The sequence below is a fragment of the Cupressus sempervirens genome, chromosome 3 (assembly GCF_028749045.1).
Source record: "Cupressus sempervirens isolate cs-2001-9-10 chromosome 3, ASM2874904v1, whole genome shotgun sequence".
Classification (NCBI taxonomy): Eukaryota; Viridiplantae; Streptophyta; class Pinopsida; order Cupressales; family Cupressaceae; genus Cupressus; species Cupressus sempervirens.
Window position 1 is genome coordinate 531,276,131 of NC_143120.1, and position 27,252 is coordinate 531,303,382.

The 27,252-nt window shown below is 36.6% G+C and overlaps 1 protein-coding gene across 4 annotated transcripts in view; it reads right to left on the bottom strand.

Moving 5' to 3' along the window:
- Nucleotides 1-6,414: 6,414 nt before the first annotated feature.
- Nucleotides 6,415-27,252, bottom strand: part of LOC149567507 (ubiquitin-like domain-containing protein CIP73) — a 99,772-nt gene continuing 78,934 nt past the window's right edge. For 3 of the 4 annotated variants that reach the window (XM_089820721.1, XM_089820723.1, XM_089820722.1), the window contains exons 11-17: nt 27,123-27,194; nt 26,904-27,027; nt 26,289-26,825; nt 25,142-25,803; nt 24,876-24,980; nt 24,475-24,711; nt 6,415-6,838 (exon numbers count right to left, since the gene is read on the bottom strand). In XM_089820721.1, coding sequence (XP_089676847.1) covers nt 24,703-24,711; nt 24,876-24,980; nt 25,142-25,803; nt 26,289-26,825; nt 26,904-27,027; nt 27,123-27,194 — 1,509 coding nt within the window. In that variant the 3' untranslated portion in view covers nt 6,415-6,838; nt 24,475-24,702. Of the gene's footprint in view, nt 6,839-20,190; nt 20,289-24,474; nt 24,712-24,875; nt 24,981-25,141; nt 25,804-26,288; nt 26,826-26,903; nt 27,028-27,122; nt 27,195-27,252 lie in introns of all 4 variants that reach the window. The other variant, XM_089820724.1, reaches the window with a different exon arrangement.

The following is a 27,252-nucleotide window of genomic DNA, read 5'->3' on the forward strand; positions in this document are numbered from 1 at the left end:
ACTATCAACAAAAATCGGGCCACGAGTTTTATGAATAACATTGTCAATGGATTATATTACACATCATAATAGACATGGTATAGATCTAGAGGAAGATTAATGAAGGGACACAGGCTTGGTGGAGCCATTTTGTTATAAATCAATTAAAAGTGATTCTTCATCATAGATTCTCATTAGGCTTTTGTGTTTGGTGAAAGTCACATACATTTAACCGGCCATGGAGAGCTATTTTGTGCCTTTGGAGCATATCTTCCAAAGTCCAACGAAAGATTCACGATATATATTGAGATGAAGAATCGAAGAGCCCATAATAGTTGAACTGATCGAATTTCTTATGATTCTGAATGGGGTTGAAGACACAAATCAAACCCAATGATAATTGAAGCAGATGCGACTGCATGTATTTTGTTCGTCTGAGAGCCGCGGACCAACACACTGTATAAACATTGGTTTCAAGCATAGATACCCAGCACCTATCTTCATCGGTAGTGGCTCTATTAAATATGTATCTACCCGTTCATATGAGACACGGAGTATACCACCCTCGGTTGCTAAGAATCACATACACATGTACAGCCTACATGTTATAACAGCGTATCCAGATTCCAAAGGGCTCAGGGAAGATGTGACCAAGCCTTGCACAGGCATAATGAAGATTTTGAATGAATGTTGAATAATTTTCAAAACCTGTGCCCTCTTCACATTTCTGTGCAGCTTCACGATGAACAACAAACATCATTTCTTCGAATTGGCAACTTGGCTAATTTGCAGGGAGACAAAGTTTGGTTGAGGTGATAAGAATTTTTATATCCGATACAAATGTTTGTGTCAAATCATATAATAATAGTAGTGAAGCTCTTGTCTCAATGACATAACACCATTGAATTTAAAGATGCAGTTATCGAGTGTGAGAAGACATTTGACTTGGAGGGAAATATTTAAAAGAAGGACAAATGCTTCTTGTGTATCTCAAAGTCATAAGCAAAAGACATAGGTACCTCGTATCAAATTGAAATTTGGTGTTGTTATGGTCTACCTCGGTTATGAGTAGGTTGTTTAATAGAATACTCATAAAAATACTGGGATAACAATGACGAATGGAGTAAAAGAGATGTGGAAAGATCACTAATTGACATCTTTCAATTAATTCAATATATTTGTCTAAATCAGATGCAACCACATAGAGATATTGAAACATTAGTTAATAAGTCTTGGAGGCTTTTTCACATGCAATGACATTATAAGTTTGAAAGACATCTTGGAAATAGTGTTCAATAGCTTATTGATAGATATAAACTTGTAATAAAATTTATCTCGAAAAATTAGAAGCTTCCCAAGAATGTAAAAGGACCGGGACATTCAAGCAGTTACAAAAACTGCAGAGAGGTTTTTCAGAATTCTATTTAATCAAGAAGATAAAAGATAACAAAGGTTCTAGATTTTCTGAATTTTGCTGGGGGGAGACTTTGAGCGATAGTAGGATTAAGAGTTGTTAATACAGGAAGAGAAGGGAGATTTTTCTTTTTCAGATAGTGGTTTTTGTAGGTATCAAACAACAAAGTCAGTTTTATTTTGTTGTGTTCAAAGGAGTATTTTAATACATCAGAACTTTGAGTTGGTGTTTTAAATCTCTGATCAATGTTGATCTTTGTATTGTATTGGTTTTTTTTAATGCAGTTTGATACATATGATTATTGTCACGATTATATTCTAGACTTTGTGCTTTAATTGTTTGTGTGTTTGGAAAAGATCATTCCTCTTTTTCCCTATGTTCATTATGTAATGCCGGATTCAGGTAAATGAATTGTGTCATTTTCTTTCATTTTCTTTTCAGTCAGATTAGTTTTTTCGCATCTATGTCATGTTTAAGGATAGATGTTTGTAAACCTTTTGTGTTTTCTAGTTAATTCATTAGTATTTGTATTTTTGTGAATTCACTGTAAATCATACACAAGAGCTATACCTAGATAAATTCAAAGGGCACTTACGCTTTTCAATAGTGAAGTGACCCAACTGTTAGTGCATATTCAGTCTTCCCATTTAAGCTTTTGGAGTTAATTTGTATTTAATTCTTTGGAGGACAATCTGTTCACTAACAACACTTCAATTAGAACTATCTTGGCTATCGCAACATCCAAAAGATAGAAAGTTCATCAAATGGATGTTAAAAACAACATTCCTAAATGGTAAAATTGAAGAGAAAGTTTATATTGAGCAACCAAAAAGGTTCTACACTCATGACAGAAAATCTCATGTAAGTAAGTTAAAGAAAGCATTGTATGGCCTCGAACAGGCTCCCAGAGCATGGTATGAAAGAATAAACAACTATCTACCAAAGTTAGGATACTCTAAAAATGAAGCAAATCCTAATTTATACTTCAAGATAGATGGTGATGATATGATTATTCTTGTATTATATGTTGATGATTTGTTGATAACAAGTGAAGAACATCTTATAAAGAAATGCAAACAAGAACTAAGCAGAATTTGATATGAAAGATCTAGGTCTTCTTCACTACTTTCTAGGATTGGAAGTCTAGCAAAAAGGTAACTACATTTTTCTAAATCAAGAAAAATATATTGTCAATATTTTGACAAAATTTGGAATGATGGAATGTAAACCAGCTACTACTCTTATGGAAGTCAATTTACACAAGCTAAAAGACGATATGATCAAATATGAATCTATCGATCCTACTTACTATAGGTAGATTATTAGATCCTTAATGCATTTAGTGAATACTCATCCTAACATATGTTATGCTACTAATACCTTAAGTCAATTTATGTGTGCACCAAAGAAAATACATTTTGAGGTATCTAAAAGGCACTATTGGCGATGGAAATCATATATGATAAAGTAGACATCAATTTTCATGGATATTCAAATTCTGACTTGGTAGGCAGCTCTATTAAACATAAGAGTACTTCTAGATGTTGCTTCAGTCTTGGATCTGGAATGGTCTCTTGGTTTAGCAGAAAACAATCCTTTGTTGTATTAAGTTCTACTGAAACAGAATACATTGCCTCTTCTTTGGGAGCTGCAGAAGTTGTATGGTTACGGAAGTTGCTAGTTGATTTGTTCAAAAGGCCTTTGAAGTCCACTGTGATTCATTGCGACAATCAAAATTGTATCAAGCTTTCAGCGAATCCAATTTTTTACAATCGCTCTAAGCATATTGAAATTTCTTATCACTACATTAAAGATATGATTTATCAAGGTATTATCAAACTTAAGTACTTTAGTACTAATGAGCAAACAGCGGATATCTTTACCAAGCCTCTTGCTGAAGTGAAGTTGGAATACTTCAAAAGAAAACTTGGTATGATTAAATTGTAATATTGAATATTGATTTTAAAATTTTCAATTTATATGTGTTTATTCTTCTATGGTTGTTTAGTTGCATCAGATATGTAATGAAAGGTGACGATCTTCCATGGACATATATATTTAGAAGGTAATCCTACAAGGTGACAATCTTGCAAATGATAGGGATGTTATCATGATGTTTGTTTCGGTTATGCCAAAAGTCATTGATAATGAATGCATTATGATTATTCTAGATATTGTTTCGAACAACTAGAGCCTGTTTGGCTCCAAGAATTGGCGAATGCGGCATTCATCTATGCTAGAATAAGCTCTCTTCTGGTATTCATGCATTCTTAAAATAAGTTCTGGAATATCATTTGAACATGTTTGGTTGACCTGGAAGAGGAGTCAAAATATGCATATTCTATGTTTGGTTGCAACAACTGAAATAGGAATTTGAATGAGTTTTATTTTAAAAATTTATTTATTTATTTATTTTTAGATATTTGGTAATATTTTAAATAAATAAGATTTTTTATTTATAAAAACTAGTTTTTTATTAATTTTTTAAAAAGCTAAATTATTTTAATTAACCTTTATTTAATTTTTTAAATTGACTTTATAAGTGAAATATATACCACAACTTTAGAAATTCATCAAAATTCAAAGGACATATTATATTGTATATTATAAATTTAATTTTAAATTAAATCAAATTATTTTAATGAGTTTAAAATCAAAACTAAAATCATTTTATTTTAAAATATATTAAAGAAAATAAAAAATCCATATAAGTCGAGATCATTAATATGATATTTAAATGATATTTCAACATAGTTTTAATTATAAGACTAAACACAAGATTTATTTGTAAAGATAATTTTATAAAAGTTTAGAAAATATACCAAATTTGATATCAATCTTCTTTGTCATTTAAAAAATAACACATATTAAATATTAAATAATGTTGACCTAGTTTATATCTAATGATGAAGAGAAAATAGTCCAAAAATGCATTCGAGTCGCAAAACACAATCACATGACAAAGTCACGGACCTGACAACCCATCAAATTGGGTTTACTAAAAACTGAAATAAGAATAAGCCATTCTTATTCCAACTTTTTTAAGAATTCCGCTATGCTCATTTTGGGGTCAAATCAAGATAGGCGAATTCTAATTCCAATTTTGTATTTTGTGAACAAACGACAAATTGGCGAATGTTAATATTTAGATTTTCCTATTCCCGCCCAATTCCTGCAACCAAACAGGGCCTTAGAGATCATAATATATGTTATGATAGTGTTCATAGCATGGTGATTTTAATTATTTGACTAGTCACTATTTCAAAGTGTTAAAAGTCAGATAATGGGTTATATACAAACATTCTGTATTCTTTTGAAAAATCTATTACTTCTCCCTCGCTAAGAGGGAATGTTGAAATATAGCTTATGTCAAAGTAATTCTGAACAGATTAAATTTGTGATGTGAATATCAGGATTTAACTGTGTGATTTTTGAGTCAAACTCGATGACCCATGTTTCATGAGTAGTGATTCAACATGAATCCATCTCTCATGAGAATAAATGGAACACTTAGCACTCATTGGATCTAGGTGATGCTCACAGGGGTGAAGCACCGAGACTTCTCGGGAGGTCACCCATCCCAGTACTACTCCAGCCTGAGCGCGCTTAACTATGGAGTTTCCACCACAGTTAAACCCAAAGCTTACAACCCCATTTGCAAAACCTTCACCAAGTGTTGTGCCTTATGAACCATTCATTAGAAAGCCCCTTAAGCTCATCAATTGATAAGTAGGAGATGATTTCCACAGCTAGTCAAATTGTGATGTGAATATCAGGATTTAACTGTGTGATTTTTGAGTCAAACTCGATGACCCATGTTCCATGAGTAGTGATTCAACATGAATCCATCTCTTATGAGAATAAATGGAACACTTAGCACTCATTGGATCTAGGTGATGCTCACAGGGGTGAAGCACCGAGACTTCCCGGGAGGTCACCCATCCCAGTACTACTCCAGATTAAATTTGATTTTGTGGTTATGCTAGACAAACATATATGCCTACATATATGCCTATATATATATATATATATATATATATATATATATATATACACACACACACACGCGCGTGTGTGCATATACATATATGTAGACATATATATCTACATATGAAATTAGACATCATTACCTTTGAATTATATCGGGCTTCTCATATTATTAAAGCATTCTCTTTCACCGATCTCACATCAGGTATAATACATTGATTATGTGAATAGTATCGAGCAACGTAAATACTCTGCTGATCTTGATTAATATTGTTTTGTTAAAGGTAATTCAATAGTTGTGTCAACGTAGGGTCATGACCCTACATGGCTGATTTGTTAAAGGTAATTAAATAGTGTGTCAACTTAGGGTCATGACCCTATGTGGCCTTTGGCCATGTAGAGTCATGCGCCTACGAGGATGCAATTCTTCATTGGATATATATATTGGCATCGGTGGGACTTATCATGTGTCAATTACAAGTCATATATGCAGTCCCAGCGATCTGTTTCTCTTGCAGATTATTATACATTATAATTCAACTAGAAAATTCTCCAAGCACCAAAGCACTGTTCTGAATTGAAGATCTGCAACATACAAATCTGAGAGCAAGCTACATATTTCATTAGTTTGAAATACAGTTTATTCTATTAGAGATCATATTGCATTAACACTAGGTTACTTATAATCCACTAAACTAGGGTGGGTATTACTTGAAAAAGTATCAGGCTACAATTATTTCCCGTTCTAAAATAATACTTCGGCCTTTTACTGAGAAAAAAATAACAGATAATATCATAATTAAACAAATTATTTATTTCACTTGGTGAATGCAATTATGTTAACCATTTAACTTATAACGTCCAAGCACACTTCGAACATTATGGTCCCAAGCTCCACCAAACTTAAAATGTGCTTAAAAAGAATATTCTACTGATGGTTTACTGTATGCCGCTTTTTTCAATACAAATGCCAAAAGCAAAAAAATGTACTGCTTGCACACAACAAAAACTAACTGTACTGCTGGTGCACAACAAAAACTAACTCGCATGAAGCATGAAGTTTCATTATAGTTAAACATGAGAGAATCATCTTCCACAATTTAGAAGAAATACATGCCACCGAAAGAGTACAAATAATTTATCTTTTGAATCACCCAATTTCAGAAAAACTGGAATCAACAGAAACAGTAAATTATGAATGCTTCAATTTCAGACATTCCCTGACACCAGTATTATTTCTCAGCATCATGTTAGCTCTAAAATTGTCGCCTGGGACCAGGGGATGTAACAAGAAAAACATCTAAATTGCCTATAGTACAAACTAAATACGACAGACCTACTGAGAGCACTAGTCAGCTGAACATGTAGGATCTAATCTGCAATAGGGAATCAAGGAAACCGAGCCATTTTAGATAAATGTTGAAGCGATGACTCGGAAGGTAAATTTGCCAGATATTCCTGTAACAAAAGAGAAACAAAGTGAGTTCATACTGCAGTACCCAGCCTTACTTGTAATGCAGCATACTATTCAAATATTCCAAATCTAGTAACGGCCACTTCTAGATTCACCAAAAAGGCTAATTAGGGAAACCAAAATTGAGTAATCAACAGTCAGTAAAAAGATGGGATGTGGGGAGGCCAATATAGTAACAGGTATGGGGGTTTGATGCCGATGTATATATAAATAAGAACACTAATATGCTAGAATTCTAGATACAGTTGCCAGAATCAATGAACAATGCAATATAAATGAAAAGATTTTCATGGATAAAAAGACCAAGCAGACTAACATGATATAAGGATGGAAGTAAAACTGTATTCATCTTAAGGTATTAAGATTATATATTGGAGGTGTACACAACAAAGATGATAATATTTATTATAAATTGCTAATGTATTTCAATATTCCTTAGTCTTTTGTTTGAGGGAGCAGAGGGCATGATAGTAAGAGAAGGAAATGAGTGGCGAAAGAAGAGGAAGAGGTCATATGAGAGCAAAAGGAAAAGTGTATGATAGGAGTCTGAGTGAACACAGGTGACACAAAGACTTCCCACCAATAAAAAAAGTGATTATTCAGATTCCAATGGCTGCAAGCATCCTGTAGTATGCATGACCAGCAAATTAGAAGCACTGTCGCCCCACTTTTCATCCTCTAACCAATTAGTAAAAGTGAATACTTATGTTATAGTGAGTTCCTAGTTGTGTTTGAGTCTAGGTCTAAGCCCTCTTAGGTGGAACAAGTCTCCATCGGATTTCTCTTTTTCTCCTTCTTCACATTTCATAGCTGGGTGGTTTTCCATTTTGTCAAAGTGATCTTACGGGTAGGTTAGTGCCTAGTCCAATGGAGATTCATGTTGCTCATACAATGATCATTTACAAGTTATATCCACTTTCGTCCTATCACTTCCTCAATAGAAACAGAAGCTTGCGAAAATTCGGAATTCGTCTTCTCCTCGGTGGGTTTCTAACCCATGAAGATGATTTCCGGCAAAGGGCACCAAATGATACATATGGATCAAAAGCAAGAAAATAGCAAGGTACCCTATGGCGAATCCATGTTCCCTTTACAATTATTACCTCAAAATGTTTAGGATTCGTCACAACTCTCATAATCATTCCAAGCAGAAAACTCAGAATGAACTTCTCCTCGGCGGGTCTTCAAGAAGGCAGTTTAGAGTGAAAAGAAATGATAAGTAGGCCCAGACAGAATTTTTGCACCTCACTTAGACATTTCCGAACCCAAAAAGGATAATGGTCTAGAGGTCAATTAAAAAGAAAGCGTTGGCAGAAAAACACAAACTGTCTTCTCCTTGGCGGGTTTTCAACTCATGAAGACAATAATCATATTGGACCTGCAATTTGTTCATAAAATGTCTCAAAATGCTAATAGAAGGAATCTAACCATTACAGAAAAGAGTTAATGATCCGAATTCAACTTAACGGACATTCTCCCATAGAGTACTCTATTAGTAACTTACCGAAACTTAAAGGAAAATGGGAAGGTAAGTTATGTGGAGATAGAAAGTTACCATTGTGCCAACGGAATAGTGAAAAGACCCCTAGATACCCATTAAACTCCTGCATTTACCGTCTCAACGGATCTCTTCAATTCATCCATGTGGCACGAATTCTAAAGATCAACGGATGAATCAACGCTCCCATATACATAAAACATGAACAATTGAACAAACTACCACTCTTTCTTTGAACTATTATTCTCTTAATGTGCATAACCTTTTCAAAAAGCCAGTATCTATTACACTAGCTATTCTTCTCACTTTCTTAATTCAAAACTCGTTCTCAAAACCATGGCCGCTAAGTTTGTGGGTTTTGATGGTTTGAACAGAATCAAATCTCAATTGCAGAATTTCATAGATACCTCCCTTCGTTTTTACAACATGGAGGATTTCCAAAAGAAAGTGAAGTCGAAGTGGATTCATCCCATCACTGAGAAGCTTTGAGGAGGTGGGTTAGTCAAGGCAGTTGGTTTTCCAATTGCATTCCAAGCCCCAGAGTTATTCTATGAGTGTATAAATCATTACAACCCAAACACAAGGCAAATTGTGCTACCAGATGACATGGTGCTGATTTCAATTGACAAGTAAACTGTGGTGAATTGCCTTCGAGTACCGGAATGTGAGGAATTCTTAGACTTAACCTTCAGAGGAGCCATTTCAGAGTTCTCTACAAAGAAGATGATCTGGAGGAAGGAAATCATGCAGACATGGTTCCAAAGACCATGGAGCACCAAGAGTTCGGTTCCTAAGACCTTGCTTGGGACTAATCTCAAACCAGAGATCATTGATATCTTGGTCCTTCTACATAGACTAAAAAGGTGAGGTAGAAGCTTTGAATTTTGTTGAGCAATATTTCTTTTTAGTGCAAGTCATCTGCTCTGACACCCAATATATTGATTGGGCTCATGAGGTAAGCGAAATCCTGTCCAATGCTCTTCGTGCCGCAAAGTTTTACAATACATTCTATATGTCTTCTTTCCTCATCTATATGTTGGCCTCATTACAACTATGGCCAAGCCTCCCAAGAGTGGAAACTTTTCCTGATGATGTGAAATCTTATGAGTTTTATCCATGCTTACAGTTGGAAAACAGCTACGCAAAGTATGTGAAAGTTAATGATGCATTCACTATGAGAATTTGCAGGGAGCTACAAGGATGTCCAGAAAGGAGATTCAATCCTAAAGCCATGGCAGCCATCAGCCAATTTGGGAATTATTTCATCCAATTCTCATCCTTTTCTTATTTGTGTCTTGCAGCTTTCAATGGTTTCCCCTTGAAGCTGCCGAGATATCCTAGCGATATGATCGTGTTGATCGAGGTTGTGCAGCAAGCTATTCAAGTGAATGTGTTGAGTGGGAGTTTGAAGAAGAAAGGATACGAGTTTCCCATGAAAGTGGAAGCCTTCAACTATGACACCCGTTATGATGCCAAGAACATGTTGAGGGTGTTTGAAATGAAGTATAAATTGGAAATGTATGAAGTCTTGAGGCCCATGTTTGATTTGAATGGGTATGCAACGGAGGTTTTGCAGATCGGAAGTGTAATCACGCACATTCCCACCATTGAGGACTACTAGGCCGATTGCAAGGATGAGTTCGAGAGCCGTAATCGTGCTTTTGCCAAATTGACCATCGATCAGGTGAAAATGTATAAAGTCAATATTGATGTAGAAGTAGACGATGACCGTCAGTACATGTATAGTAACAATTACCTAACCAAGCTAAGAGGCACTCCGATAAGCTCAGAACCTTATGAGGATTCAGGAGAAGAGCTAGATATAATGATGGCTCGGATTATCAAAAGGACTCGAAAATGGATCGAATGGACCACAACTAGAAGAAGTCGAGCCAAAAGTACATCCGCTCAAGCTTCTCCAGCAGTTGCAGCGGCTTCCTCCTCTTAAGATGGCACATCAAGTGCAACCTTGGCCATTACTCAAGGGCCAGCATAGCCATCAGGAGGAGGTGATCAACCTCTCGACAAAAGTATTCCTTTAGCTAAGACTTGTTAGGACAGCTCCCTCCCAGTGATCGGAACTCCATCAAAAGTTGAGAAGGCAGAGGAATTAAAAGATGGTGCAATCACTCTTGCCCTCTTGCCTCATAATAGTCCAATCCCATCTATAAGCATTGTACTTCTCCTTCCGAGTAGTCCTTAAGTGCAAGTAGTAGATCTTGGAGATGGTGGGAGCAATGAGAGTGAGTCGACTGAATTTGACAAGGCAACGAAGAAGACCTCAGAGGTGGAGAAAGGCTAGGATTCTTCAAAACTCGTTTCATAGGCCCCAAAGAATCCTCTCTTTGGCCACGAAAACAATCACCCCGATCAAGAGAAAGATGTTTAGCATAGACTCTCTTGGGACTACTTCCAAAGTGATCGGCACAAATTCATGGCTTGAGGACACGTTGGACAAAAAAAGAAAGAGAGATAAAGGAGCTCCTAACAAAGAGACTTTATCTCTGGCTATCTGCTCTGGATCAGCACTAAGTCAAAAAAAAAAGTCCTTGTCCATTCTTGGACAAGATCCTGAAACGGGGCATCTGACAATAGAGATTGCAAAGCCCACTAAAGAAGGAAGAATCAAAGATGTGTCTACAAATGATTTTTCCCTACACTCTGTGGATCTCGGGGAGGTCAGACATGATACCAAGGTTGGCTTATGGAAGTCAACAAATGAGGTGATAGAAGGAAAGCTTGAAAGCCTTAAATTATAAAAGTCAGAATGAAGGCAGAAATCCATGAACTCAAAAGCTTCATCTGGCAGTTGGTTACCCCGTTGGCAAGTATCTCTCGAATGTCAGTCACTAGTGACCCTACTACTACAGATGTCTAAGCACTCATCTCTCAGCTCCAAGAAGATAAACACTTCAGGCAAATAGGCAAAGAGTGGAGTGGGAAACTTAAGTTAGAAGGGCTCGCCATCATAGAGCAGATCAGCAATGCAATATTGGGGCTCAAAACAGAGAAGGACAACATTTCGGCAAATAGAGCCACCTTGGCAGCAGAGAAAGCTAAGAGTGAAGATTGTGTCTCTTTATTGAAGATGATTACCCATATGAAGACTAAGGAGGTTGTTGAAGCAAAGATCTTGCCTAAAGGAGATGAGCCTTTATTTGAGTGGCTCCAGAGCATGCAATTCAAGTCTAAGATGATCATAGCAGCAGAGGAAGGGCTTCAAGAAACCGAAGCTACAGTGAAAAAGGATCAAGATAGAGACTATGAACTCCTAAGAGGTCTACATACGGACTCACAGACTAGTGGACAAGGGAAGGGAAGAACTGGAGTAGCCATCATGCAAACGAACTTCTCCAATTACATAGATAGTTTGATAGGGATATCTTCCGGTCACCAGAACAGAGTTTCCGAGCCCCAGAAACTTGGCGGGTGTGTACACATGGCCAAGGAAGAGATACAAGATCGGTTAAATGTTGTTAAGGATTTAGCCAGAGAGCATTCTAAATGGCTCTTAAGATACACTAATGTACATGTACATGGGCATGAGAAATTGATTCCAATCATTGTCGCCGCCAAGGCCTATAGGGAAAAATCAGAAAAAGGAAAGAAGGCGAAGTGATTCATATTCCGCCCCTTTCTTATTTTGATGTAATGATTGTAATGGACAAATTGGCTCCTTGCCATTTGTCACTTCTGAAGAGATGAACCGATTTTAAATTCCTTTGTAAGGGTCATCCCAGGATCCTATATGTACTAGATTGAAAGAACAATAAAAGGTTGGCTAATTTTTGGTGTGAAATACTTGATGTTGCAGAGACAATCGAATGGTATTTTGTGTTAATTATTGTCCGTTCCATTTTGTTTGTGTTAAATTAATGTTTTCTCTTTCATCTAAATTAAATCAAGGAATGAACAGAGCTTCACTCCCTTGTTTTTGAGGCAGTGAACTTAAAATGATAGTATTGTTATCATAGGTTCAAGAGAGATCTTTTTTGTGTTTTCTCTCAAGCTAGTCTTTCTTCTCTGCAGTTAGTTTCTTGCTGATATCAGCTTACTTATGGTTAGCATGCATTACTGAATCGTTAAGCCTGATGGGTTCATAAGGTGTGTGAATTCATACACTTAATCAATTTTAAAATACTGATTCTTGCCTAAGTTAGTTCTTGTACAGGCCTAGCTTGGTTTTCCTTTTTTGTTCTCGGGTTAACAACATACCCCTTTTTAGTTTTAGATTCAAACATAATTCATTGCAAATCATACTGCAACAGGGAGTTGTACCTAGAAATTCAGAGGGAAGTTAGTCATTCATACTGCAACAGGGAGCTATACCTAGAAATTCAGAGGGAAGTTAGTCATTTCAAAACAACTCTCCAACTGTGGTAACCAAATGTTGTTCACAAATTTGGACATTTAAAGAGTTGAATCAAAAGAACAATCTGTTTACCGACAAGCACCAATCTAGTTATTAATCACATGAAATAGCCTACATTTCGTTAAAACCAAATTAAAGAGGTAACTCAATTTCTCAGCAAACTGTATGTAGCCATGAAGAAACTAGCAGAATTATTCTCACATCTGCTCTTCCGGGCGGAGGGTAAATGATTTTATAATTTTGTTCAAAACCAAATCAATATTAGGAAGTCTATGCATTTTTTTCATGATATACCAATGTTTTAATAGTTAAGAACTGATCTATTCATACATAAATGGAAGAAAACACCCCACAGCAACACAAGAAAAGGCAATTCATTAAATGTCTTCTGAAAAAGGTAGATATTATTTTTATATTATGACAGAAGGTAAGATGCCAATTTTACCGATGATCCCTTTCCCCCAACCCAAAACTTGCTTCCTTTTGCACCTTGGATTTTGGCCTATGAGACATATATAATATAATAAAAATTGTCTCTGGCTCAAGAACAGAGCCATTCAGCACTAGTGTGAAAAGCTTGTATTCCAAATCCAACCCTAGCATACAAAGATGCAAAGCCAGTGTCTATAGTTATTTCATCTGACTGTTAAATATGGTCAGTTGTTATTGTGTTCTTATGACATGATTGTTTGACGTCGTTTTATTGTTTAGGTTAATTATGCTGTTTGTATTGATGTTCCTTATACAATGCCATATTATAGACATATGCATCCCAATAACCCAATGTCTGTTTAGAGGTGTCAAAAGCTCTGAGAATTTAACTCCGTGAAATTCATATATAGATGCAATACCTGCATCCTGTGTTATTTACTGTGATTGTATAGTTGGCAGTTGCCATCTTCTTTTTAGTTAATTAACTTAATTGCCAGAGGTTGAAGAAGACCTGTATGAAGTCCAGGCTCTTCATGTAGCTTGCATTATATTTCTCCAACCAAATTTTGTCGAAGGATTATTTTCCTCCCGAGAAATCTATTTACCATTTCTCCCATTCTCTGATGATCTGCATTCCTGACTACAGTTCTAACTAATGATCAAAAGTGAATTGGCAGTCTAGTATTCCGTAGGAACCTTTCTAGAAACAAGTCTCTGAATTTTGTATTCTCTAGAGCTATTTTGCTAATAGGAATGTTTTTGGTACATGAATGCTGCCAGCTTATTTTCTGCTTGTAAATTGCCCTTGGAGCAAAAAGTAGTTATTTCAATCACGAATATTCCCCTAGCTTTTGAATCTACAGAATGATTCTAGAAATAAATTCTTCTACTCACTTTCTTTTTACTATCATCAATTCTATTTTTGTCAACTTAATTGAGTGCACTCCTATTGACCTTACACACTAAAGTTACAGTTCGGATTTAGGTACAGAGTTTGGTTCACTGCTACAGCAAAAAAAAAAATATAAAATTAAGGTGGGTTCATCCATGTATTTATGAATGATAATGCATATTCTTTGTGGGATGTGAATTCCTGTTGGATCCTCCAAAAGATATTAACTTTTTAAATCATAGAAAACATTTCCTTAATTGCTAACAACAATGGACTTTCCTCACCAACATCTTATATTGTTATTGATTAAGTAAACTTAAAGCTAATTAAATAAATATAGATGAATCTTTTATTAATCAAATAAACCATCAAAGAAAGGATCTAAACAATAAACCAATTATACAAAAGATCAATGGCATATATATCAAACAATGAAAAAACTAATAATAAATAATATTGGATTACCACAATCCATTGAGATGTAAGTAGCTGTTTCAGGATTTGATTGTGTTTGAGATTTTTCATCAGCATTTTGCATCACATTCTGTGATCCTTCACCAGTATGATAGATAGCTAAGTGGTGCAGGAGCACCTAGGCAAACATCTAGGTAAACCTTGGTTGCAAGCAAAGACAAAGGATCAATGACATCCCTAAAGGTGGATTGGAATGTATTGAAGCCTATAATGGCAATATGTAATGATCAATTTAATGTAAACATGAAAAGTCCTAAAGGTCCTGATAAGGGATTTAGGCACAAAAATGATGTTAGGGTGGCCAATAGTGCCAAAAAGGGATCTAGAGTGATTAGAGGAATCAAATAGGTCCTAGGGGGTCTTAGGACAAGTCCTAAGTGATAGGAAGTAATAAATTAAGAGATAAAGCAATTAATTAAATAAGGTTTTAAATTCAAATTTTGAATCCTAACTGTCATATCCTAGATTAGGAGGGAAAACAAGTTTTTTTGAATGTTTTAACCTTTGTTATGGATTCCAACCGATGGAATATGGTTGGGGAAGTAGTAATTCGTCCTATATAGCCTGGTAAAGGCATAGGACCGGTAAGGAAGAGCAGTGTACGGTTCCATCAGCATTTGTACGGACTGTGGTGAAAGAATGCAATAAAACTCCATTTTGAGGAATTTGGTGTTTGATCTCTTGATTGAATTGGTTTCTTAGTGCGGTAATGGTGTTTTGAGTCTATCGGCATGGTATCTAATCCATTCCTGGTGCATTAAGACAAGTAGGAGTTCATTTTGCCAAAAGTGCTGATTGCAAGCAACTTTTCTTCATTTTTTGCTAGTTGTGGGCACTCAGGAAGCAATTAGTCATTCCATGGATGTAGGAATCTGATTCCCATGGAATGAACCTGTATTGCTATGCAAATAATCCTTCTAACAATGTTTGGACAGGAGTTTGCATGGTTGGTGGCCTCTAATGGAGATTAGGTGGTTGTAGGTGCATGAAATGCATGCCTAAGAAGCAGCAGCAGGAGATCTATTCATTCGAGCATAGTATTTTATGGTAGATTATGTCTACACATGACTTGGAGATGGTGAATCAACCTTCAGTTGATTGAGATTGGGCTGGGAAGTCACACATTGAGAAAGCCCTAGGTTTGAGGGTTTGTGAAGACCAATTTGGGGGTTTCCTACTTGCAGAGGCTGGAGCATCAAATCAACTTGATATTCCATCGATTGGGTCCATTTGGGGAGACTTTTGAAATTTTGGAGCATGGAACAAGGGCAGCTGGTAGTTGCTCTGGAAAACCACCCTGTTTTATGCCTAAAATGGGTGCCCAATTGGTGGATCTGTTGGTTGGTCCAAAACAACCTATACTAAGGTTGAGATATGTTGAAGAAGACTGAAATGGGTATCTGAAAACCTATTTTGTTTGAGAAGTCATTTGGAGAGTTCGGGAGAAAACTACATCTTTCTCACTGGTGACCTAGTTGGGGGCAATTAGGCCTACTAGGTAATTTTGAGGAATTTGAGTGCTAGGATTAGGTTGCGGTTCAAAAACCACTAGAAATCTCTTGAATCCATCTTAGATAAGTGAAATACATTCACCATGGCCATTGGGGGGGTGTTGGAGTTGTAGAAAGGATAGTTGCTGTTTTGTGGGTTTGGGGAACCTCGCCTTTCCCTTGCACATTTTCACATTGTGAACTTGTTTGGCCCCATCACACTTGTCCACTACATCACTAAGGAACAAAAATATGATAAAGTTGCAAACCCAGAAAAAGTCATTTATCAAATTTATTTCTAGGTATGATCAACCCTTGAAGGACATTATCGCAGCTGATTAGAAGGAAACTTTACACAACTACAAGAGCCTTGAGCCCCTTGGTTGAAATAATTTCTCAATAATGTGATCCAATGCCATCCAGCTTGTTCAATACAATTCAGTAGGGCAAGCTCAGACACGGGACAGAATGAGGACATCTAGTTTTGCAGCTCAACCATCACATCAAGGACAGCCATTAAAAAAATATCATTGAACTCAGCACAGGCTCGCTCTGCTAGTGTTTTGTATCGAGAATTTGCCTGATGTACATACCTGAACACACGTGAACAAATTTGAACAGAAAAACACATTTCCCTGCCTGCACCCAGGTGCCAAACCACATACCCATCTCCAGTGCAAATCAGACAGGATTCAAGCCCGGAGGCCAGTGAACCAGTAACTTAGCTTATCAGTGCTTGGAAAGTTGTTTTCATCATCTCCACCACCGAAGTTAACTCTTCTAAAAAAACAGCATTTCTATTTTGATATTTTATCAATTTCCTCAAAGCAGTCCTCTGTTGACCTTATCCACACTAAAAAATTCGCTTAGCATTTTGCCATTCGGCAAACTGTCATTTTATGCCATTTCCTTGACAGTCCTGTGGCAGATTGCTGGTTCTGCTTTCTGGGAGAGTAGATATTGGTGTTACATGCATCTTTGCTATACCCTTTGTTGAGTTGATGTCTGGAGTCGGGATAAACAAGCTAGTTGATAACATACTAAGGGCTTGGATTAAATTCATCTCAGTTGTACAAGATTGTATTCCTTAGATTTAAGCCATGTAAGGGACTGTACAAGTTTTTCATGAGCCCAGGCCATTATTACCCTACTGCTGAATAAAATGATGCAACCTGCTAAATCTCTACAGTAAAAGGCAAGATATTTATTACACTAGTTGCAATGCATATGGTCATCTAAATTCCTTTCTACCAGACTCCTTTGAAACCAAACACAAATCTTTGGCTCAATTGAATAGACACCCATTTCTCTACGTTCAGAATAATGAAACACAACTTCAAATTCAGTCAGAAAGGAGAAATGAATAACCAGTCCAATGTGTCAACTATATTCTTGAAAATAGAGAAGACAGTGCAAAACTCAATAATAGCAAGATGGAGCTCATAATTATATTTGTGTGCAATAATAAATTATTTAATATTAGTGGTGATTTAGGCATATTTAGTTAATTAGTTAGTTTTTAGATAACATAGAAACTTTCCTGTTAGTCTTTTAGGAAGTTTCTATTTTGTTCTCAGTTATTCTCTATTTAAGGATATTATGTTTCCATTTATAATTACTTGTTTATGAATACTGAAATATTCTATCGTGTTATCAGAGATATGGCAATTTTTTTAATGAAAATTTTTTAGCTTGTGTCTTGGAATTTATTCTAGAAACTTTTTAATCATTTTTTATGGAAAAATGACCTTTTAAATTCATTGGCAGATTTGAGGATTTTTTGCTGAAAATTATGAGCATGGTCAAGGGTTTTCGTCTCACAATCTCCCAGTTTGAGAAAATATCTGCGAATTTTGTGAGTTGTATGTACTTGCATGTGCTGTTGTCCACGTGAAAGTGTTTTCTTGTTTTACCGCCTAATGAAGTTTGGCCCTTTTCTAGGGTATGTTACTAGGTGACGTCTGGTGCAGTATGTTTTGGCTCGCACCTAGAGTTGCTAGGGCGAACATCTGCAAACCATTTTTAGTGGCTTTTGACAAAATCATGCCTGGTGGGTTTGCTGATTTTTCCACAAAATCATGGTTTCAGGTTTAGCGGTTCACCTCAGAGGGATAGCCCTGTTACACAACATAAGGTTAGACAGATTCTTGGTCACTAACATTTTGTACATCCAGGGAGAGGGTCTAAGCAGCAGCAGAATGTTTGATACCTTGTTTATTAAGAGTTCATGAATTTGTTTGAACAAGATTCACTTCCATTATTAGACCTGAGAGTGATTATTGAACAACCATACTCTTTTCAACTAAAGAATTGAGCTTCTAAAATTCTTTAAACAATTCCAATTTTTAGTTTTGGGGAGAACACCCACATTTTCCTACTGAAATCAATTGCAAACATGAGAAAATACCTAACACTAGTGACAGATGTTGACGCATTCACTCACATGCATTTACATGGGCCAATTGAAAGGCCCTTTGAATTCCCCAAACCTATCCTCGCATCTCTACTTCTACTTTAAGTTTCAAGGTGTCGAGGTTGAGATCACACCCTCCTATACTTACCTGGGGGTTAAGTTCTCTAGACCCCGATTCAATATGTGACCTGTCATGCAGCCTTGGGTGAATAAGAAACTCGGTTCTCTAGCTACACTTGAGAGACAGTGCTTTAGACATCACTTTCAAGACACCATGACCAAGATGTCCCTCTTGGACTCCTTGGTCAAGCCCACCGTCCTCTATAACTGTATTGTCTAGGGGCCCTCTCTCCTAGAGTTTGATTGGGCTTTGGTTGAGAGAGTCCAAACCCTCGTTTGGTGTATTATCAAATGTCATCAGTCCACTCCCCATAGTATCATCTTGGCTGAATTTGGGGCTTCATCCTTTCAGGCTTGCAACTATCTTTGACTTGGTTTGGTTTCTCCATCGACTTCATGGCTTTGTGGACTCTATTGAGGGTCATCACAAATATTCTTAATTGGCTTATTGATCTTCCGAGGTAGTTGCTAGGTCAGATCCTGCTGACAGAGCTCCTTGTTGGTTCGCCTAGGCCTCTTCTCTTCTTGGTTCGATTGGGATTACAATGGACAGTCTTCCACCCTTTGAGTTCTATTTGGATGCCCCCACTCACATCCTTCCCTCCTAGCAAGAGTTGAATGAGCACATTAGGCTTGATATCTACAGGCATTATATTACGACGACATGGAGGAACCCTCTAGGGGGGTTCTACCCAAGGATGACCTTTTATGCAGAGCACTACATGACTGTTAAGGACGGGATTATTGTGCGCCCTTGGTACCTCACTCATCATTGGACTTGATGGAGCCTCCATTCGAGAAATAATGTTGGAGACTTGTTGAAGTATTGATGTCATAACAAATAAAGATAGGGAATACATTAAAACATAAAGGTGAATTTATAAACTGGAGAGTTGAGTATTACAAGCATTCAAAAGATGCTAATGGAAACACAAAGTTCTCAATAAGACAGTGACATTTGGTGGCTTTGTTGAAATGGTTCCTAGTGATACTGCAGTCACTTTTTCTGTTGATGTCTATCTTAAGTTCCTTGAGTCAATTACTACACAGATCAAGATTCAAGGTCCACCCTTAGTTCAGTTTTTGGGTACAGAACCAAATATTAAGGTGAGTCATAGAACACTGGGTGAAACAATGGTAATATCATCTGCTATATGCTGGCAAAGTATTCAAGCTGATTGTGTTGAGACAGAATTAAAGAGTTCAGTGGCAGTAATTTTACCAAGAACTAATGCAGGGTCTAAAGGATGAAGTAGTGGAAGTAAACTTGCCACATCACCTCCCAAGGAAAACATAGAGAAAAATATTAGACAGTAGTATCGAGATGAAAATCAGATCATTCGTGGCAGCCAAGGGTCTTATCCGCACATCATGGTAACACTATAAATACTGAGAATCATATGCATGAATAAACTAGAGATTGAATCAATTTATTGTAGGGTTTCAATCGCAGGTCCTTTGCTTGAATATCTATCATCAAACCTGTTTTTTATTCACACTAACAATATTAAACTTGAGAAGAAAGTTCAAGTACACCACAATACAAAGGATAAACTCTACGGAATAACAATAGAAGACATGATATTTGTATCACATTGATGCCAAAAATGAACCTGCAAGTGTATACAGCAGTTGAATAACTTACAACAGCTATAGTCTTCTTGTCTCGAAATAAGTATCGCATATAGTTGAAGGATGCAATCAAAGAAAATCATCGTGCATGTATGGAGGCTAAGTTAGAGCCTACAATGTGCAAAGCAACAGAATCGAAGAAGCAGGAAAATAAGTATGCAGTGCCACCAAGAGTTTGATTAAATACATGACATGACTCAGAAATTCAAACAATAACATGGAAAGAAAATTGCCAAGAAGACCAGCAATGAATCACAGCATGCCGTCAACATGTCCTAATAAATACGCATATGCATAGATATTATTGGAAGACTTAAATGCCATTCAAACTGGGAGATGCCGTTTCTTTTAAGGTAAACGATACACAAAAATTTATATGATGCAGCTATAATATGGAGGTTGAGGCAGCGATAAAAGGTGGCATTAGTGGGCATCTATATAATTGTTAATTAAAAAAAGTAAGGACATGTTAAATGAAATTATTTCATGAATAGGTACGAGTTTTTAAAGAAGTGTAATATAGTGCTAACAGAGATATGACTCTTCACCTTGAAAAGTCACTTGAGTGAGATATAAATAAAGAAAGAAAATAAGAGCAGTAAAGGCAAAGATAGAGAAGTAAAAGGAAGAAAATACATAAGATCAACAAGAAAAAGAATAGATGTTTAATGCAGTTTTGGTAGCTAGGATATTGTCACTAAAACACAAGTTTATTGTACTCATTCTCAAAATTAATGCAAGAACGCTGTTTTTCTTATTCATCTTGAAAATCGAAAATAGATTTTTTTGTTAAGATTAATCCCCTTTGATTTTTTATTTTAAAATCAATTGCTACTAACAGTTAAGAAGTTGATTTCAATACAAGTCTTTGATTATCAAAATTTGCATATGAAATGTTGTCCATGTGAATTTTGTCTAATTGGTTTTCCCAAAGAAATTAAATTCAACTAGACTAGGGTTTGTGTTGCCAACTATAGCTTCAGTCTATAAAGTAGTGGATGGTATAACACTATGTCTCAGGGTTGTATATAAGAATTTGGAGAAAGTTTGACTCTATTTACCCAAGATTGGATTAGGGACTGATCTGCAATTTATTTTGTGAAAGTGGGTTTATGTCTAAGGCCTTGAAGCTCAAAATTCTCCCATATCCAAAACTCATAAACACTTTTGCTTTCATTTAAATAACATTCATTTCACAAGTAAATATCTCAAAGCATTCATATAACTTTCATTTGATCAAGTTTAAGGATTTTGCCAATTTAAATTCACAAAGTTCACAATCGCTATAGAAAAGCTTTGAACCAAGTGATCAAGGTTTAAGGTGGAGACTTACCTGCCTAGGTTTAGTGAAGCCTAAAGTGAAGGGAAATTGAATCAAGAGATTATTCTCATTCGTCGGCCAAAACTGACTGAATAATCCTATTAGAGAGTTGGCAAAACTCTTAGATTTCCAATCTGTGGTTTTGAGAACCAACAAGACTCATGCCCTTTGTATCTCTCTAGGCTCTTTCAAGGTGAGCTCTCATTGGCTACCCATTCAAGCTGACCACCAAATTGATAGGGGTGACAGGATTTGTTGCCTCTGCCCTATCGGGGAAGTTGAATCTAAGATCCATTTTATCTTTCTATGTCCCATCTACTATGAGATTAGGGGAGGTTTCGTTGTTTATTCAGAGAGAGCAGGTCCCTCTCCTCTTTCTTAGCTACACTAACCAGCAGTGTCTTGCCCTCTATCTCCAAGAAGCATTGCGGCTTCTTGACCATACCTTGGAGTCTCTATTTCTGTCGAAGCAAAACCCCTAACTTGCTCATCACCTCTTTCTTCACACTTGGGTCTCTTGCCCAAGGGAAGAAGTGGTCGCTCAACCCTATCTCTTCGGGTCACACCAAATTTATGAGGCCTTGCAGAGGACGCACTCAACAACTTCACCCTTCTTCCTACAAATCCTCTAGACGGTTTGGGACACAGCCTCACCCAGACCGTATCCTTCGGTTTTGGTCTACTTCTCACCTATGAGGAGTATTTAGCCTTTTCTAGCTCTATTCTTATGCTTTCTTGCTTTCTCTTTTCACAGACATCTTTTGGTGCTCCCGCTACCACCTGTTGCCTTGTACATTCTCCAATCCCTTGGACCCTCATGGTCTCTCGTTGGACATTGAAAAAATTATCTTATCTAGAACTTCGATGCATACAACAAGTGTAAATGGAATGCAGTTTCCATACAATTGCAGGAAATACACTTATGCAATGAGTTTCACCAATTAACAAAGCACTAAGCCTATAGAATATATAGGAAATTCAATTATAACCAAAACAATTCTTCGTTTTGATATAAAATATTGCTACAACTCATTTTTTCAGCAATACAACCTGATTTTTATCTTGCTGCTAACAAATATTCTGCTTCTAATCCCACAATATCTGTATACCATTATGTATATACTTTTGCTTAACACTTTATTATACAGCTGTCACTAACAAACCTGCTTTTCATTAAAACTTAAGAAGATAATAGCTTTTCCATATGCACTCAACATGGTGTCTTTTAATTTCAAATCAGACATTTTAAATAGTGTAGAGGATTGGGATGTGCCTCATAGTTTGAGCAAGTATTTGATGTATTCACTTTCAGCGAAATTAACAAACAATATCACGTTATATTTTAATTTATTCTGTAATATTCTGATCCAGATATTACCGGTTTCTCTTTGAGCAATATAAACAGTAACACCACTTGGTAGATAGTTTCCAGCACAACCAGTAACCAGTAGAAATTCCAATAGAAATTTTATCAACTAAACTCAGATACAATATTCAAATTCCAGATATAAACAAAATGGAATACAATGCTATAATAAGACCAGAAGGTTTTTCCACATGAATATAACCGGTATTTCACAATATCATTCAAGATGTCGAACAGATACCCATGAATTACAAACTGATAGTACAAAACCAGCAAACTCTATAATATCTTCAACAATGTCATTGCCTTATGCAGCAGCCATATAACAACCAACAACTAAACGTTATTGTATTATACAACAGCAATACAATAACCAATACACAGAAACCAATCCTAAATACAGATTCAACAGTCGGATTGGAACGATAGGATAAGAACTTGTAAGCGCGAATGAAACACCTAAAGTGATATTCTCCGGGACAATGGGTTTGCGTCCATTGTCTGCTAGCACGAGGGGCTACGTCCTCCAACTAGCTGAAAGCTAAAGCTTTCTGAGACTCTCACAAGAGAGAAAATCTGAATTAAATAAAAATTAAGCCTGCTAAAGAATGAGTCTCATCCCCTTTTATCTTTCACAATGGTGACTCTTCAACTTCTCCCTGGTAAATCGTCTTATTCCTCCTCGTCCTCTTGTGACCACATGAGATATTAATTTGACCTTTAATAATAAATCTCCAGGTAACATAGTCAAATTTAATGTTGAAAATTCGTTCCTACTTAATAATTCTAATGTCCCCCCAAGAAGGGACATTACATATTCATAATTAATTTACATGACTGGCTGAGTAGCTAATGTTTCTTCACAAAAACACTTAGCCACTGAAACGGAAACACGCATCAAAAATAAATTGTACAATGCACCCTAAATGAAGATTAGTGATTAAGATTTATTTCTACCACTGAGAATGGTGAATATAGGGTATGTCAGTCCGCCATGCATCTTGCATTGTATATTTTGGTTCTATTTCAGAATATTAAAAAATTTAATCTTAGAAGGCCTAATAAAAACTTCAGCGATACCCAACCCTGTGCCCAAAATATGGTTTTCAATAGTTTTCCAATACCCTTCTCGTAATCTTGTTGCAACATGCATAACAAGAAAAGAGGCACAATTATGCAACATGTCTTGTTTGAAAATAAATATTTATAATAATACAAATTATAAGAGAAGCATAATTTATTGAATTTAAACTGTTACTAACTATAAAGGTAATTCAAAGGACTTTGTAAGTTCATGGGTATTTCATAATAAGAAAAATCTCCTTAGCTAGGCCCGAGCAAACTGAAGTTGTTGAAATACTCTTTGGCATTTCAAAAGGCCTTTATTCGTGGATTAAGTCGTAACAAAAATATTGTGAACAATTTTTAAAATGCTGTTAAATCACAGTAAAATATGATATGTTAAAAAATAAAAAATAAAGTAGAGTTCTTAAAATTGGATGGAGATCTAACCATATTGTTAAACAAGGTAATAAAAGAGCCATAACAATAGAAGTCCTTACATTTGATGCAAGAAAGATCAAAACAATCGAAGGGAGAATTTAACTTACAAAAACAAGCTGTTAGTGACACCTGATAGAGAGCACTCAAGTCTAAACTCCATCAGGTTATCAACCATTTGCACCAAAGAGCATTTACACCAACCTCACCCATTGTTATGTACATGCCCTCGGGAATGTTATGGCAAATAAAAATCCTTGGTTATCGCTAAACCAATTTGATCCAAAAAACAGCTAGATATTTTCTCTTCAACTGATCCATTGTTAAGTCAACAAAAGTTACTGTGTCTGGTCAAAACAAAAAGTATGCCAAAATCATTAACAATAAAGAAAGCACAACAAAACTACAGTTCTGATATGTGGAAACTCCACAGTTCAAAGAAAATACATTTTGAAAGAAATCATTCAATTGCAACTGAAACAGAAACTCAAAACTGAATATAGAAAGACACCTTACGACGCTTGGAAGCAGGTGAACCTTCAGGGTAAGCTTCATCAGACCGATATGTATGCTGCCTTTCAGAATCAGATTGGAGATTTTCATTATCTGTGTCATTCTGAAAATTTTCAATCCAAACATGCAACAGAAATATTAGTAGCACTCATTATCATTACTAGTACCAATTTTTTTACAGAACATATTTCATGGACATGGATATGGACATGTACTTTACGACACTATCATCAAGTACAGAGAGTGATTTGGTGAAAACCAAACCTGGTTCATTGGAATTTCTGCCCCATTTCTATCAGATGAACATTGCATATCAGTTGATGTTCCAGGTTGTGCCTCCGCGCCATAACTTGAGGATGGACCCTCAGAACTTGAGGCCTTAGGATGTCCCTCAACCTCATGGCGAGAAGCTGATGCCTCAGATTCTCTCCCAACTACATGTGATCCATTAGGCATCAAACGTTGCAGTAGTCCCAGATAATCTACTGTGCCATTCTCCCCACGTAAACCTGAGTACAACTCTGACAAATTTTGACTTCTCTCTCCTATCTGTTCACTCATTTGTAGCTGACTACTAGGAAATGGATTTTGCAAAGCCTGCAAAACCACATCGGATATTGCAACAGGTGCTCGAGTCTGGTCTGCAGCTGGTCTGGAAGTATTGGTTGTTCCAGCGTTATGATGCATATGAGACATTAAGTTAACACTACTGCCTATTCCACTAACTGCTTGTCCATCAGACATCATACCAGAAATTATCTGACCGACTTCACGAGGCAGTTGTGCCAAAGTGCTACCTTCACTATCAGATATACCACCATTGCTATGCTCAAAATCTCCTTGCATGTTATGGGGACCAAGCTGTATGCTATAAACATGTACACTCGATGGTCTCTGTTGGGGCAGACCTTGCTCTGTTATTGAACCTGCGATGTCAGAACAACAAGATCACACTTCACACAGAGCGTAGAAGTTGGAACCTGTGCAACTACAAATATATTTCTTCATATAATGTGAGAGGTGAGCAGAAAAATAAGTAGAGAACCTTCCTAATTATCTTGGGATTTTTCCATCAAGGATTGAAGAGATGCAAGTGAACAGTAATTAAACATACGATTAAGTCATAACTGAAAGCCTCAAACAATATTGTCATATCAAAGTCAAAATCATTCATACTGCTGATACAGATGTCAAGAGTCCTATTAAATACTAGATATGACCAACTTAGGGGACAACTAAGATTCCTAGGCCAAAGCAGGGAAGCAACCAACTAGTGCTTAAGAATGAAATAGATACTTCGTGCAACTTAATGAATTAGTGCATTTGAAAAAAATCTAACATATTAAGTGTACTATTGCCAGGTTAATTGTAGATTATGAATCTGAAATGTAAATGCTTCAAAGTTACGCACCAGCTTGGCTCTGCAGCACACCATGCACTGATGGTTGAGTCTCACCCACCAAAGTTGCATTGACTGAAGAATTCGCATGTTCCGCTTCTTCTCGCCTTCTATCTGTTAGTGGTGAAGTCTGCATCTGCACTTGAGCTCTAATAGCAGATAGAGGAATGGATAGTGGGGAATGTTGTTGGGTTGTGTGAGTATCAGTGCCATTTGTAAGGTTTCCAGAAGAAACAGTTGGGGTAAGATTTCTCACTTGACTTAATTGTAAAGGGTTTAGCTGCTGAAATCTTGCAAGCAGCGGATAAAAGAAACCATGTGAACTGCTGGAGGACTCACTTCGAGCCTCACCAGTATTAGCTGTAGGTACAGCTGCAACTCTAACTGGAACAACCCTTACAGCACCATTTTCAGAGTGAAGAGATGAAGCGCCTTCTCTGCCCAGGACCCCTCCCTGAGGACTTGCTATTTGATTTCCCTGCGCTTCCACTTGTTGCACACTAACACGTTCTCTTTGCTCAAGACCTGCACCAGGAGCTAGTGATGATCCTGTCATCAACCAATGAGTTAGAAGATCTCAATACAATCAGTTAAGTAAATATGTCACTTATAAACCATTTAAGGTACCTGTATGTATATGCATTTCAATGTTTCTCAGTGAATCTCCAGTAGCTGCCAACCCCACTGTCCCTGGATGAGTAGCTCCAATGGGAATGCTACCAAAACTGGAGCCAGGCTGGAAAGGAAGGGCCTGTAGACCATAAAGTCAAAAGTAAACAAAACAAATATTCAAATAAAAATATCATTAATTATACCAGTCAGAATGCAAGACACAATAAGTATAACCTGAACCATTAGAGTGTTGGGACCAGTTGTGGAAATATAGACTGCTGGACCAGCATTCACTAATGATTCAGCCTGCAAATACAAAATCCAAAATAAAAAATGCATTCATGACATTCTGTATTCAAGCACA